Source organism: Bos javanicus, chromosome 13 (genome assembly GCF_032452875.1).
Source record: "Bos javanicus breed banteng chromosome 13, ARS-OSU_banteng_1.0, whole genome shotgun sequence".
Lineage (NCBI taxonomy): Eukaryota > Metazoa > Chordata > Mammalia > Artiodactyla > Bovidae > Bos > Bos javanicus.
The window spans coordinates 60,583,588-60,600,119 of record NC_083880.1 but is presented as its reverse complement, the minus strand read 5'-3'; the positions used below and the strand labels follow the sequence as shown (position 1 = coordinate 60,600,119).

The following is a 16,532-nucleotide window of genomic DNA, read 5'->3' as shown; positions in this document are numbered from 1 at the left end:
CTAAGTTTGGAGAGTCTGAGCAGTTTGTCCAAGGTGCACAGCTAAGCATGTACAGCTACGTATGCTTGGATTCCAACCCAAGACTGTCTAAGATAACACTGTCCAACCAAACCTGCTCTGTAACCTGTATTAACATGACAGTCACTAGCCACATGTGACTACTGAGCATTTGCAATGTGTAACTAAACTAAGCAACTGATTTTACAATTTTATTTGACTTCAGTGAATTTAAATAACCACATGTGGCTAGTCACTACAAATGGAACAGCAGAAGGCTGGAGTCAAAGTTCATGTGCTCGTGGCCACTGTGCCTAGAGTCAGCCGGTGCAGAGAGGATCATCTCTCATCTCTAAGTTAAAACAGTGTTTTAGGATTTATTTCCATTTACTTTCTTGATCATATTACCTGTTACATTGCCTTCAGTCAGCTAGTTCTTTAAATTTTCAAAATATTATATATATTTCCTGAATAGGTAATATGGTACCATGACTCAAATAACTGCAAAGAGGATACAGTGAGAATTCTCCCTTATCCTATAACTTGGCCAACTTACAGCACTATTTTTGGCAGTGTATCCTTTCAGAAATATTTTATGGGTATACTTGAATTTTATAAAAACATGCATATAAGAATCACATATAAGAACTTGATTCTATGTTTTTGCCCATTTCTAGTCTTGAGCATGGTTCTGCATCTTGCTTCTTTTCACCTCACATTACTACCTTTGAGTTGAGGCTACAAAAGAACAGAAACACTCAAGCTTTTCTGAGTATACAGTACTCTGCTGAAAGGATGCCCCATAATTCATCTTATCAATTCCTTATTCTACAAGGAGCTGTTTTTAATGGTCTCTGATTACAAATATGGCTAGAATGAGTAACCTTGTGTATGTATCATTTTGCACACTTGCATGATACCCAGAGGTTGAACTCCAGAAGGCAGCTAGTTCTTAAAAAAAAAAAAAAATTGAGACAACAGCAATTTGTTGAGGGTGTTGGAGTAGGTACTCTCACAAAAGTACTCTCACAAGAGCACCCACGTGGATGCTGCCCATGTATATAATTCTTAGGGGATAGGCCTATGGTTTCTTTTGGGTAACTGTGGTTTCTCCCCGGTAAAAACTCACTCTGAATTGTAATGACTCAACAACAATAAAAAGTAATTGCACACAAACCACTGTAATTTACTAGGTACCCTGTAGCTGCTCTGGAAAAAAGAGCCATGCTTATACACATCTGTGCCCATGTACAAACCCCATCTCTACTCTCCCTCATTTTCTTATGTGATGAGGACCACATCACCTACTGCCACTCTAACTTGTGAGATGAAAGAATCTCTTTTCATTCTTAATGGCTTGTTGAGACTTTCAAGTCCCAAACAACTTTTGTGATTCTGGCCTCAAAGAGACTGTTGATACTCTAACTCAGTGATGCCCAACCTTTCTGGCACCCGGAACTGATTTCACGGAAGCTAATTTTTCCACGGACTGGGGTTGTGGAGAATGGTTTTGCGATGATTCAAACACATTACATTTATCGTGTGCTTTATTTCTAACCTAATGCCACTGCTGATTTGACAGGAGGTACTGTTCTGTGGCCCAGGGGTTGGGGGACCCCTGCTCTAACTACTAAGGGAAAACAGGTTTCAAAAGCATCCTGAAACCTGGTGGAGAGAGCCACACAAGTCATCATTATAGAGGAGAGCCACAGAAATCAGGCCACAAAGAAGGAGCAAAATTAAGAATGACAACTGACTTCTATATATACACTTAAAAAAAAAAAAAAAAGAAATTTACCAATGACACTGACCTGACATCATATTGGCGCTGCTGACTGGCGTACTGCCCCCTGGCATGCTAGATGAGCCCATTCGAGCCTGGTCCTTCACAACAGTGTCTAGAAAAAGAGACAAAAATGTTAGGTTCTGTTATGCTTGAAGAACTGAACTAATGGTCTAGGGTCTTATAGCAGCCATCCTGATTCTTCACATTTTATTTAGACTCTGTATTATTCCCCTAATAACAGAATTGAGGTGTCAACTACCTTCACTATGAAATCAACAAGTAATATAAAATAGAACTATTTTTGCTTAAAACTGTGACAAAGGCCAACTATTAAACGGTAGGAAAATGAAGTAAGCATAGTAGAGCTAATTTCTAAACAACAACAACAAAAATGTATTTACTTTTGGCCATGCTGCATGGCATGTGAGATCTTAGTTCCCCAACCAAGGATTGAACCTATGCCCCCTGTGGTGGAAGTACAGAGTCTTAACCACTGGATTGCCAGGGAAATCCCAGTACAGCTAATTTAAAACAAAAACAATCCTGTTATAGTTTAACAAGACAATACAATCTACCCTACCTATCAGTATTATATTATGAGAATGAAATGAGTTTTACTGCAGCTGGTCAAGCATGGTGCCAAATGGGCCAAAACCACAGGTTTGATCAAATTACTACTATGACCACAGACTTCACTCTCCATCTCAAACAGCCTGTCAGTCTGCTTCAAGTACAGGAGACTGAGCAATAATATAATTGATTCACTAAAATATCATCCCACCACTCCCCAAGGAACAACCCGATACTAAAGCTAACATCACAGTGAGGATGCAGTAGAGCTAGCTAAGTGGCATTTTCACTCAAGACAGTAGTTAGCTATATTCACAAACCTAGATCAAGGTGTTCATATAATTAGATTTTTAAGCCTCTCTGGCTCTCTCCAATGAATGATTAATAGGACAGACATAAGGCTGTATGTTCTAATCCAACCACTCCAAACTAGCCATGAGAACTGTCACCCACACAGTAAGAAAAGAAGTTTATTTAGGGATGATCATGTGTCAGGTACTCTGTTAGACAAGAATCCTCTCAACAATTCTGCAAGACAACTGCCATCACTATCCACATTGAAGAGACCAAGGCTCACTGTGGGAGAAGTAACTTTGCAGCAAGCTAAGTAAGGGAGGCTGGGATTCCAATTGTGTTCTGTGGGTCCAGAGCTTTCTTCACAGCATATATTCTCCCTTGCTCTGTACAGTCTGCTGGGCAGGCCTGCAAAGACCTGTGGACTAAACAGCTGGACTCACAGAAATAAGGGTGCTCCATGGCCTCTCTTGCAGTGAGCCGTGATTGGTGGTCGTATCGCAGCAGCTTGTCCAGGAAATCCAAGGCCTCAGGACTGACAAGGTGCTGGTTTTCACTGTGGACAAAGCGTTCCCATCGCTTACGGGAATGTCTGCAGAGCCAAAAGGGAGAATGAGAAATGGACCCAGGGGGAGAGAAGCCCAACATTTCAGTCCTACATTTTCCTTAGTGTCTAGCATTCCAGCCAATCATAAAGAGAGGTCAAAACTCAAGAGCTAACTGGAGAGACTGGAAATGGCAGTGTTGCAGAAGTGAAATCTGGATCCCAACAATTTTGTGAAACAAACATAATTCAGGTTACAGAAGGCTGGGCTGGTTAGCCTCCTCCCAACTCCCACCCATATTCCTGGCATCTCTACTGCTTGGCCCCCAAAAGCCTTTGTAACAAGAAAGCCTACCTCTTCCCATTAAGTGGTGAATGAATTAGTATTGGGTCTAGTCACTACTTTTAGAGTCTATTGTCTGTAAATTAGTCTGAAACATGCACTTTTTATGATTACTTTTTTCTCTTAGATGGGGTTTTGTCATCTACAAAAGCAAGATAAATCTAGATTTTGATTTCTGACTCAACTACAACCCTTCTATTAGACTACAAGGTCAGGGATCCTCTGCCTACAACCTCCACACTCAGACTCCTATTAGTGAATCTGGGAAAATGGCCATTCAAATCCAAAGCTTTCATCACAGGCTTGCCTATGCAGCATCCTGCAGTAGTGGACCACAGACACTTTGCAGGCAAAGAGAACATTAACTATTTTGGGAATCCAAAGTATCATTTTACACCCAAAGTGCTTATGGTGCAGATACGTATTTTGTTTCATGACTTACCTGCCCAAGATATCATTGAAACGTGGATCTAATTCAATGTTGTATTTGTCAATATAGTCGTATAAATCTTCTGTCCCCAGAACCTTGGCTATCCTCACCAACTAGGATTGAAAGAAGACAAAACCCATACCAAAAGCATATTACATGATTAAATCAACAATTAACCATGATCAAGTTAACAATATGGGACCATCATGGCTACAGGTACGAACGCTACACCCATTTCCTTCAAATCTCTTTGCACAGCATGAATGGATTTCCATACAACATTCCCTAATTACTACCAGTGTGAACATATCAATAAGAAAAAACAAACGGTTTTATAACCTGGTTCCTTCCCTCTGGAATGCAAAAGTAGGAAGTCAAGAAACACCTGGAGTAATAGGCAAATTTGGCCTTGGAGTACAGAATGAAGCAGGGCAAAGGCTAACAGAGTGCTGCCAAGAGAATGCACTGGTCATAGCAAACACCCTCTTCCAACAACACAAGAGAAGACTCTACACAAGAACATCACCAGATGGTCAACACCAAAATCAAACTGATTATATTTGCCGCCAAAGATGGAGAAGCTCTAAACAGTTAGCAAAAACAAGACCAGGAGCTGACTGTGGCTCAGATCATGAACTCCTTATTGCCAAGTTCAGACTTAAACTGAAGAAAGTGGAGAAAACCACTAGATCATTCAGGTATAACCTAAATCAAACCCCTTATGACTACACAGTGGAAGTGAGAAATAGATTTAAGGGACTAGATCTGATAGACAGAGTGCCTGATGAACTATGGAATGAGGTTCGTGACACTGTACAGGAGACAGGAATTAAGACAGTCCCCAAGAAAAAGAAATGCAAAAAAGCAAAATGGCTGTCTGAGGAGGCCTTACAAATAGCTGTGAAAAAAAGGGAAGCGAAACGCAAAGGGAAAAAGGAAAGATATACCCATTTGAACACAGAGTTCCAAAGAATAGCAAGGAGAGATAAGAAAGCCTTCCTCAGAGATCAGTGCAAAGAAATAGATGAAAACAATACAATGGCAAAGACTAGAGATCTCTTCAAGAAAATTAGAGATACCAAGGGAACATAAATTTTATGTAAAGATGGGCTTAATAAAGGACAGAAATAGTAGGGACCTAACAGAAGCAGAAGATATTAAGAAGAGGTGGCAAGAATACACAGAAGAATTATACAGAAAAGATTTTCAAGACCCAGATAATCACAATGGTGTGATCACTCACCTAGAGCCAGACATCCTGGAATGTGAAGTCAAGTGGGCCTTAGAAAGCATCACTATGAACAAAGCTAGTGGAGGTGATGGAATTCCAGTTGAGCTCTTTCAAATCCTGAAAGATGATGCTGTGAAAGTGCTGCACTCAATATGCCAGCAACTTTGGAAAACTCAGCAGTGGCCACAGGACTGGAAAAGGTCAATTTTCATTCCAATCCCAAAGAAAGGCAATGCCAAAGAATGCTCAAACTACCACACAATTGCACTCATCTCACACGCTAGTAAAGTAATGCTTAAAATTCTCCAAGCCAGGCTTTAGCAATACGTGAACCGTGAACTTCCAGATGTTCAAGCTGAATTTAGAAAAGGCAGAGGAACCAGAGATCAAATTGCCAACATCTGCTGGATCATCAAAAAAGCAAGAGAGTTCCAGAAAAACATCTATTTCTGCTTTATCGACTATGCCAAAGCCTTTGACTGTGTGGATCATAATAAACTGTGGAAAATTCTGAAAGAGATGGGAATACCAGACCACCTGACCTGCCTCTTGAGAAATCTGTATGCAGGCCAGGAAGCAACAGTTAGAACTGGACATGGAACAGACTGGTTCCAAATAGGAAAAGGAGTTATGTCAAGGCTGTATATTGTCACCCTACTTATTTAACTTATATGCAGAGTACATCATGAGAAATGCTGGGCTGGAGGAAGCACAAGCTGGAATCAAGATTGCCAGGAAAAATATCCATAAACTCAGATATGCAGATGACACCACCCTTATGGCAGAAAGTGAAGAAGAACTAAAGAGCCTCTTGATGAAAGTAAAAGAAGAGAGTGAAAAAGTTGGCTTAAAGCTCAACATTCAGAAAATTAAGATCATGGCATCTGGTCCCATCACTTCATGGGAAATAGATGGGGAAACAGTGGAAACAATGGCTGACTTTATTTTTCTGGGCTCCAATATCACTGCAGATGGTGACTGCAGCCATGAAATTAAAAGACGCTTACTCCTTGGAAGGAAAGTTGTGACCAACCTAGACAGCATATTAAAAAGCAAAGACATTACTCTGCCAACAAAGGTCCATCTAGTCAAGGCTATGGTTTTTCCAGTAGTCATGTATGGATGTGAGAGTTGGACTATAAAGAAAGCTGAGCGCAGAAGAATTGATGCTTTTGAACTGTGGTGTTGGAGAAGACTCTTGAAAGTCCCTTGGACTCCAAGGAGATCCAACCAGTCCATCCTAAAGGAGACCAGTCCTGGGTGTTCATTGGAAGGACTGATGTTGAAGCTGAAACTCCAATACTTTGGCCACCTGATGCAAAGAGCTGACTCACTGGATAAGATTCTGATGCTGGGAAAGATTGAGGGCAGGAGGAGAAGCGGACGACAGAGGATGAGATGGTTGGATGGCATCACCGACTCAATGGACATGGGTTTGGGTGGAGTCCGGGAGTTGGTGATGGACAGGGAGGCCTGGCGTGCTGCAATTCATGGGGTTGCAAAGAGTCGGACACGACTGAGTGACTAAACTGAACTGAACTTCCCTCTGAAGTCTCATCCCCCACCCCTCCGCCCCACACTCCAACAGCCTAGCTGAAGATATTACTTCCTTTGGAAAGTTCTCCACTTCATCAGACCACTCACTCGCATTATAACTGCCTTTGTATATCTTATCTACACTTTTACCGACATTTATGACCATGACTTATTTTCTTATACATTTGGTTCTCTTACTAGGTAAGACTGTGAAAAACCTTATGCAGGGCAGAGGGCTATTTTTTTCCTATATTCCTCAAACCTGCGTGACATCTAACAAAAAGCTGCTGATTTTTAACTGAATTTACCTGATATTCTTCAACTCATATGAAGAGTAGTCATTTTCATATGAGTTGTAATATGTTAGTCATAGGTAAATATGACTTCATAAAGTCATATTTACATAACATTCTTGGAATGATAAAACTGCAGAAATGAGATACAACATAGTAGCGTGAAGGCCAGGGGGAAGCTGGTGTGGACTACAAAAGGGCATATAAAGGATTCCTGAGGTGACAGAGATGTTCTGGTATTCTGGTTCTACTGATATTAATATCCTGGTTGTGATCCTGTACATAGCTGGCAAAAAGTTCTATTTGGGGGAAATTGGGTAAAAGATACTATATCTCTCTGTATTAATTATGGTATCTTCACGTGAATTTGCTTCCCTGGTGGCTCAGCTGGTAAAGAATCCGCCTGCAACGTGGAAGACCTGGCTTGGGAAGATCCCCTGGAGAAGGGAAAGACTACCTGCTGCAGTATTCTGGCCTGGAGAATTGCATGGACTGTATAGTCCAGGTGGTCACAAAGAGTCGGGCACAACTGAGTGACTTTCACAACAATTTACATTATCTCAAAATTAAATCACTGTGCTCAAACAAGGCAACGGTACCTCCCACAAGGCCCTAGAATCATTAACTGAACAAGCCATTAATTGAAAATTATTCTGGGGGCTTACACTCAGAGATTCTAAATAGCTCTCAGGTAGGGGTTAGGCATTTGTATTTTAGCAAGATCCATTGCAGTTTCTAAGGAGTAAGCAGATCTGGCCATTGCTAGGGTACATCAATAAATTTCTCAATAGGAACAACATATATTACCTGATCATAATTGTCATGTCCGTGGAAAAATGGCTCCTTCCGGAAGATCATACTTGCCAGCATACAACCCAAGCTCCACATATCCAAACTATAATCGTACATCTGCATTAAAGAAAATGTTGTCATCACATGTGAAATGACAAGATGAATCTTGTCACTTCAAATTTAAAAAGCTATTTTTTAAAAATAGAAAAACAAATAAATCCTACTCCATTGACTTTAAGCTCCAAATACCAGTATCTTTATATATTTCTTTTCAGTCTTTTCTTCTATGCATTTCCACTTATACTCCCTAACCCTCTCATCTGAAACCCGTACATACTATTTTGAGTTACTTTCTTCACTTACATAAGAACACCCATAAACAAAAAGTTTATGGAAACCTTTTAATGTGTACCATATTTTATAGCATGACTGTTTTAGAATTTAATCTTTAGTGTACCCTATAGTAGGACAGTGTTTTTCACCATTATAAATAATGCTCTAAAGAATATTTTTATGTATAAAAATTCTTTGAATTCAGTGCTATACCAGAAAATAAATTTCTAGGACAGAGCCTGAACTTCTTTCAATTCTAAAACAAGCTCTGGAATTTCTGATTAGAAGTGTCTTTCTCTTCAGTTAGGATCAAATGCAGATTTATTTATATTCTACAGACATTTTGACAATATACACAAAAGTTGTGGTAGACGAACTGAAGAGATTCGTATCTGACACTCCTATAAAAGGGACAGTCACGGATGTGCAAAAATGGCCCATTCAAAACGCAAAATAACACTTAGAAAATTACATGCAAAACAAACATAGGACAAAAATTTTATCTGCCCTTCTCTTCTCACCTGATAGTCTACAAGTAGCTCAGGACCTTTGAAATATCGGGAAGCAACTCGGACATTATATTCTTGGCCAGGATGGTAAAACTCAGCCAAACCCCAGTCTATTAGCCGTAGCTGAAGGGAGAAAAAAAGATAATAAATGTGTCTTTCAAGATACCCTCCACAATGCCATTACTTTTTTTTTTTTTTTGGCCACATTGTGTGGTCTGTGGGACTTTTAGTTCCCCAACCAGGGATTGAACCTGGGCCCTTGGCAGTTAAGAATTCCCAAAACTACTCTTTTAAACATACAATTATTTTGTGTTTCTCCAAATTTATACTCCTCCTCTTGACTAAAATGTCTCTACTACTCAATCTTGACTCCTATTCTGGTGAACATCTCTTCTGAGTTAACTCCTTCAACGAAATCTTTTCTAATTATGTAAATAGAAGCAACTACTGTCTTTGAACTGCCTCACCCACCAACCTTAGATAAATTTCTTTAATAGAACCTACAACTCTTTACTGAATATTTGCTTTCTACTTTTTTTTTTTTTTTTTTTACAAAATATGGACTGTAAGGTCCTTGAGAATAGGGACTGTTTTATTCACCTTTGCTAATTTTTAGAATTCAATGCAATGCTCAGTACACAGGAGAAAAATAAAAATACAGCTCTTACCAAAATAGTATTGGGTTGGTCAAAAAGTTCCTTCTGTTTTTTAAGTAAAAATAAAAGACACATTTTTCATTTTCACCAAGATCTTTATTGAACAACGTATTACTGTTTTGTTCTACTACATCCTGCCATTTTCCAGGCAATTTCACAATTCCATTTTCCCAACACTTTTTCTTTCTGAGTAAAGAACTGTTCCAGGTGCCTTTACAGTCTTACAGGAAACTGAAGTTTTTTCCACTAAGATAATTTCATAAAGATCAAAATAAACAGACATCCAAAGGTACAATGTCTGGTGAATTTGGCAGATGAATCAGAACTTTCCAGCCAAGGTGTTAAACAGTTTTTGCCTGGTCATCAAAGAAACATCCGGTCTTGTGTTATCCTGGTGGAGGATTATCCCCATTTTCTGTTGACTAACTCTGGAGCGCTGCTTTCAGTTGGTCCAACCGGGAGCTGTACTTGTTGGGATTCATCGTTTAGTTTTCCAGAAGGAACTCACTATAGAGGACTCTCTTTCAACCCCACCACACATACAACATCACCAGCTTTGGATGAAGATCGGCTTTTGGGGTGGTTGATGGGTGGTTCATTTCACTTGTCCCAAGATCTCTTCCATTCCACATTACTGTACAGTATCCACTTTCATCATCCATCACAATTCGTTTTAAAAGTGAACAATTTTGTTACGTTTAAGTATAGAGAATCACATGCGGAAATACGGTCAAGAAGGTTTTTTTACACTTAACTTATGTGGAACCCAAACATCAAAGTGGTTAACATAACCAAGCTGGTGCAAAGGATTTTCAACGCTTGATCTGGATATTTTGAGTATGTTGACTATCTCTTGCGTGGCATATAACATTGATTTTTTTCAATCAATGTCTCGATTTGATCGCTATTAACTTCAATTGGTCTACCTGACCAAACAGCATCATCCAGTGGGAAGTCTCCAGTACAAAAGTTTGCAAACCACTTCTGACACAATCAGTCACAGTACCTTCTCCACACACTGCACAAATCTTTTTTTGCATTTCAGTTGCATTTTCACCTCTCTTGAAACAATAAAACATTATATGCTGAAAATGTTGCTTTTTTTCTTCCATCTTCAACATTAAAATGGCTTCACAAAAATTCAGCAATTTGGCTAAGTTTTTAAAAAAAAACGCACACTGATAATAACATAATCCAACAAAATTATTTCCAATGAAGTTAAAGACAGCTAAGTGCTACTACAGTCATTGTATGGAGAAATAAACAAACTTTTTGGCCACCCCAATAGTAGCAAGGACAAGAGGCCACCTTACTTGACCTTCATGCAAAGCACGACCATAACTTGTAGTGTGAGCAGAAGGGCCTGAGTAACGCCTGACTGTTCCAGCACTGTCTCCAAAACTTCAGTTTATTAGGTTCAGTGTCTTCTTTTAGTAAACAAAGGGAAATATAACAAAAAATATGAAAATGTAGCTTTTTTATAGTCTTTCTCTTCAACATCTTAATATCAGAGCTATTCCTGAGCTTCCTGTCTTATCAGGAAGTATTCCCAGGTGACTATTTCTGGTCTGTGGCTTCACACACACCATCTCTGATATTCCCACCTATATTTAGCCCACACCTCTCAACAGCCATCTCTCTTTGATCATCTGAAAGACATCTCAGAACTAAAACTCTGATTATTCACTGCAAAACCTGTTTTCCCATGGAATCCTCCTCCTCCTCCTCTTACCTTAAATGTAATTCCATTTATCCTGTCATTCAGGTTAAAAACTTTTCACCCTGGACTCTTCTCTCCCTTCTATCCCACATCTAATCTGTCAATATACCCTGATGGCTCTATCAGATTTTGAGCCTATCATCACATCCACTGCTACCGCCCTGGTCCATGCTTTCACCAATCTCTGATTCACTGCAATAGCTGCTTTTCTTAACTGGTCTACCTTTCACTTTTACCCTCGATTCTCCACACAGGAACCAAAATGATCCTCTTAAAAAATATTTTAAAATGGTTATAAATTCATAGGAATCTGGAGATGTTCTGTGTACCCTTCAACCAGTTTCCCCAATGGTAACATCTTACGTCACTACAGTACAATATTAAAGCCAGGAAACTGACACAATTCAGAGACCTTTCTTTTCAACAGTTTTACACGTGTGTATAGTTCCACACAATTTTATCACATATGCAGATTCATACAGCTAGATTCCTATCTAGTCCATGATTAGAAAAAGAGCATCACAACAGTTATCCTTTATGCTACTCCTTCCTCTTGCTTTCTAACCCCTGGCAACCCTTCCGTTCTCTAACTCTGTCATCGTGAGAATTATAGAAATGGAACCATCAGTTAAAATTTTTGAGATTGCTTTTTTCACTCAGCATGAGACTTATCCAAGAGTTCTTACTAATCAGTAATACTACTACAATGGTATAGATACATCAGAGTTTAATGAATCATTACCCAACTGAAAGTTTCTGTATAGATCTCAGTCTGTTTTTCTGGGATAAATGTCACTACTGGGCTGTCTGGTAAGCGTATGTTTAGCTTTTAAAGAAACTGACAAACTATAAAACAATACAGACTGACATTCTCCAAAATGAGTGTGCCACCTAACATCCCCACCGGCAATGTATGAGAGATTGAGTTACTCTGCATTCCTGTCTATATTTGGAATCCTTTGTACTAATAGATGTGTAGTGAACTTTTAAGTACGGAACGGAGAACTTATCAACCCTCTGCTCAAACCCTGCAAAAACCTCTGTATCTTCAGAGAAAAGGTCTGACAGTGATCTTCAAGGTTTTACAAGATATGGTTCTATTTATCTCTCTCAATCTCATTTCCTTCTTCTCTTCCCCGAGTTCATTCTACCCCAGCTCTACCCTTGTTCTGTTTCAATATGCCAGGCACATTCTTGTCTCAGGGTTTTAGCGTCTGCTATACCCTCTTCTCAAAACTGCACAGCTAATTCCCTTCAAGTGTTCTACAAAATGTCACCTTCCTAACAAAATCTTTTCCTTGTCAGCCTGTTTAAAATTGCAACACCCTCTGACACTCCCCATTCCTGTTTTATTTTTCTTCCATACCACTTTTAACTCTGTATCCCACCAGTCTCCCTCAAATGCAAGCTTCTATGGACAAGAATTTTTTGTTTTACACATACACCCCAGCCTCTAGAATAGTACCCATTACACACAGTGTGTAAATGTGTAACAGGATATTAACTGAATGAATAAATCACCTATTATCTCCAAAGCCTGCAACAGAGAGCCATCACTGCATACAAAAGGTGGGCTTGGGTCACCTTAAAAAACAGAAATGTTATACTGCAACTAATACTCATGACACCTGCATCAGCAGTTTCTGAATATTTCATCCATTTTACAACTGTACACACCTAATCCTCGTAATAGCCTAGTGGCACATACAACAAATATTACTTGTATACCCCTATAAGAAAAAAAGAGGCAGACGAGAAACACCATTTCCCAACAGAGTAGTTTTTCAATAAATAAGACTAAAACTCAAACTAATGTTTTACCCACAACACTAATCTCTTATTTTTGATAGGAATATGAATGAAGTTTTAAACATTGTGATTTTTTAAAAATTTGTTTTATTCTAGTTGATTTACAATGTTGTGTTAATTTCTGCTGTACAGAAAAGTGATTCAGTTATACATTTATATACATTCTTTTCCATATTCTTCTCCATATGGTTTATCACAGGATATTGAATATAGTTCCCTGTGCTCTAAAATAGGGCCCTGTTGCTCATCCATTCTATATATAATAGTTTTGCATCTGCTAATTCCATACTCCCAGCCCACCCCTCCCCACCCAACTTCACTCTGGCATCCAGGCTGTGAGTCTGTTTCACAGACAAGTTCATTTGTGCCGTATTTTAGATTCCACACTGATTTGTTCATTCATTCAGTTGTCAAACATTTATCAAGTGCCTAATAGGTACCACAGATTATGACAGATGCTAGGGATAAAATGTTGAAAAATGGGCTAACTCTCTTGTGCTGATAAAGAAGACTTGGCTTTCTATCACTTTACCTTTCTGTGCTCATGATCAATCATGACATTATGGGGCTTGACATCTCTGTGCATAATCCCCATGCTATGGCAGTAATCAAGGGCCTGTGGGAGGAACATGTAAAAAAGGGAAGAGTTAGCTTGTATAAGAAATTTTTTTAGTTGAAGTCTTTTACTTTCTCTTTCAGCTTTCCTTCAAGCCTCACAACACTCCTGAGAGTCAAGGTTAGGACAATCAGTTCCACAGGTATTTTTCAGAGACTTGTGTAAACCCACAGACTCTTAAATTCCAAAGACCTGTTTCTGCAGAGGTATTTCAACATCTTTTTTGTTAAAGACTCAAAGTGTATACCAACTACATCACTTCTAATTTCTCCCTCTTACCGAGAGCCTGGATTATTTTAATAAATATGAGCCCCTCAAAGGAAGAAACCTGACCTGTACTACAAACCTCTTATTCAAAGAATAGTAAATCTCTGGCATTAAGAGTCTACAACAGAGGTCGGCAAACCACGACGCTCCCATGGGCCAAATATGACCTGCTGTTTATTTTTGTGAATGTTTTATTGGAAGGTTTTTATAAATGGTTTTATTGTTTAATGGCCATAACTATTTGCTTGCATGTTGCCTGTGGCTGCTTTCATGCTACAGCAGCAGAGCTGAGTAGTGTGACCAAGACCCTGTGACCCACAAAGCCAAAAATTTTTAAACCATTTGGCCTTGTAAAGAAGTCTGCAAACTCCTGATTTATGACACCAAATACGATTTGAAAACCAAGTCCAACTTCAAGCTAGTGAGTGGCATAACTTCTGGAGTTTGCTAATCCAGGCCTTTAAGCCAGCTGAAGTCACTGGCCAAGTTTTTGTCCTTTCTCAAGGGCAATTTGGGTTCCTATGATACCCAGGGTTAGACAAGCATATCCTTAACTTTGTGAAGTCCTGTGTGGCACAAGACTGCATGAGCCAATGAAAGATAAAATACTTCTGCTGGCATAGTTTCTCTGGGGTACTTCTATAGTTCAAATGTAGGCTTTACGTCAACCCTCATTTAGTAAGGCACTAGTCAACTCTTAGCAATTTTCTTACCTATAAAGCTGATCTTTTGAGTACTGGAAGCAACATATTTGGTGATCCCACTTTAGAAATCAAAGCTCATTCTAAATCAGCAACTTCTAAGCAGAGATTCACACAATCCTTAGGACAATGGCTCTTTAAGGGTTAAGTCAAAGTTTACTGTTTTATTTGACCAATTTTAAGTGAAATAAAGTATACCAGAAGCCAGTACACCAGGAATTATTTTTGATAGAGATTACAAATATTTGTTAAGGAGTCTTTTAATCTCTCTTCTAAATACCCTTTCCAAAGCATTATAAATTATATTCCTACTAGACCCTATCTTTCAGTCAGCGTGAGTTCTGATGCTATTAGTTTATTAAGTAGTTACAGAAACAGACTCCCCCACCCCAACATATTTTACAAAGTCAACCCACTGGCTTTTCTACAGTCATCTGGATTATTTAACAAAGGGGAGATCAATCCAAAGATATTTAATATTCAAGAATTCCTTACCTTTAGAATCTCATACATGTAAAATCGAATATCATAGTCTGTTAACGTCTGGTACAATTGCTGTTAAAGACAAATGCAACATTTGAGCCATGAAATAGTACTGAAAGGAAGGCAACTTCTCATCCTCATTTGTAGTACTTCAAATCAAGACTTGGCTCATGTACCACTGTTCTAAGACCTGTTTACCAGTCTCTACTTCTCCAACATAACATTAACTTTAAAGATATACTTTGGGGTTTCAACTCTATATGTAAAAGTGAAGAACTACTTAAGCTCATATTGTTCAAACTATAATCTACTTTTGGAAGCATACCAATTGATATTTGCAACATGCGCTGATACACATTTTCAGCTTAGTTTTGTTTTTCATTTACTTCCAGATCTTCTCATAAAAGGAATGTGGGCAAATACATAACCTCCTTAGTAGGGAATTAACCCACCTTTGGTCTACACAGTCATAGCCACTGCAGATCACCAGTGGGTACGCAGATGGCTTGTTGCCAAACACATCAGGACAATTTAACAGAATATTTCTGTCCCAATTTGAAAGTAAACTTTTCTTCCTTGTTTTTGTCCTCTCAGCATAAGAATTCAATCATTTATTGACATCCAACATTCTTGATACTGGACTTGTGCAAAGGCAAATCAAATATTTCTGCAAGTTAAAATCCAAGAGAGTGCCCACATTCTTCTACTGTACTGGAATTGAGAATTATTTGAAACTGGCTAAAAGTCAGAGATACCTATTGCAGGAGTTTGTGTTTTAGCAGAATTTACTACCACCCTTTCTTTCCCATCCATCTTTTTTTAAGATCAAGAGCCTAAAGTTTCTGAGGAATTCTAAGCTATAAGCAAGCAGTCCTGGCTTTCATATATACAATATATTCCTTCTGGAACTTTGTCATTTTTAAAGCAAAATGCTGTAAGGCCAGATCCTGATTAAACATGAGCTGTTGCTTTCATTAAGTTTGACATCAGTGGGACCTGTCAAATGAATGGTAAACTGTCAAATGGTGACAAACCTACACACTGGTCATTAAAGAGCATTAAACAAATAAAAGAGCAAAATACAAGATGTGCAAAGTGGGCACTGTACAAGAGTATGTCTATCTTTAAATTAATAGTATCAGGATGAAAAGCTCTTTTAAAGTAAGTTAGAAGGATGCTCTTCTAACAGTAACATCCCTAAAAGGTTTTTTATGTGGCCTAAAACCCAGCTTGAAATGGTTGGTTATACATTATACCTTGAAGTCTGTGTTGTTTACGTGTTCAAAAACCAAGGCGGGAGTTCGTGACTAGGGGAAAGAAAAAGAAAACACACATTAGCAATAGACCTGGCAGCTTTAGTGGGCACAATGTTTGTGGACACTACGTGGTGAATTTGGCAGTCCTCGCCTCAGTAGTAGGAAACCCTCTATTGCTACAAGCCCTCCCCACTCTGATTATCACCACACTTAGGTCACTTTGGGGATGGATTTCAAACAGAAGATATGGAGCTGAAGTCTCACCAGGCTCTAGGCAGCCCGACAATGCGCCCATCGCCCATCGGCATCGGACCTGAGTTTGCAAAATGGATTAACACATTTCAGTTTCCAGTGCTATCAGTCTCT

The 16,532-nt window shown here is 39.0% G+C and overlaps 1 protein-coding gene across 2 annotated transcripts in view; it reads right to left on the bottom strand.

Annotated features, from left to right (window-relative positions):
• Window positions 1-16,532, bottom strand: part of CSNK2A1 (casein kinase 2 alpha 1) — a 57,830-nt gene that overhangs the window by 1,595 nt on the left and 39,703 nt on the right. For both annotated transcript variants that reach the window (XM_061437151.1, XM_061437152.1), the window contains 8 exons: window positions 16,167-16,217; window positions 14,923-14,982; window positions 13,376-13,459; window positions 8,671-8,781; window positions 7,832-7,933; window positions 3,977-4,077; window positions 3,091-3,239; window positions 1,809-1,895 (listed from right to left, as the gene is read on the bottom strand). In XM_061437151.1, coding sequence (XP_061293135.1) covers window positions 1,809-1,895; window positions 3,091-3,239; window positions 3,977-4,077; window positions 7,832-7,933; window positions 8,671-8,781; window positions 13,376-13,459; window positions 14,923-14,982; window positions 16,167-16,217 — 745 coding nt within the window. The remainder of the gene's footprint in view (window positions 1-1,808; window positions 1,896-3,090; window positions 3,240-3,976; window positions 4,078-7,831; window positions 7,934-8,670; window positions 8,782-13,375; window positions 13,460-14,922; window positions 14,983-16,166; window positions 16,218-16,532) is intronic.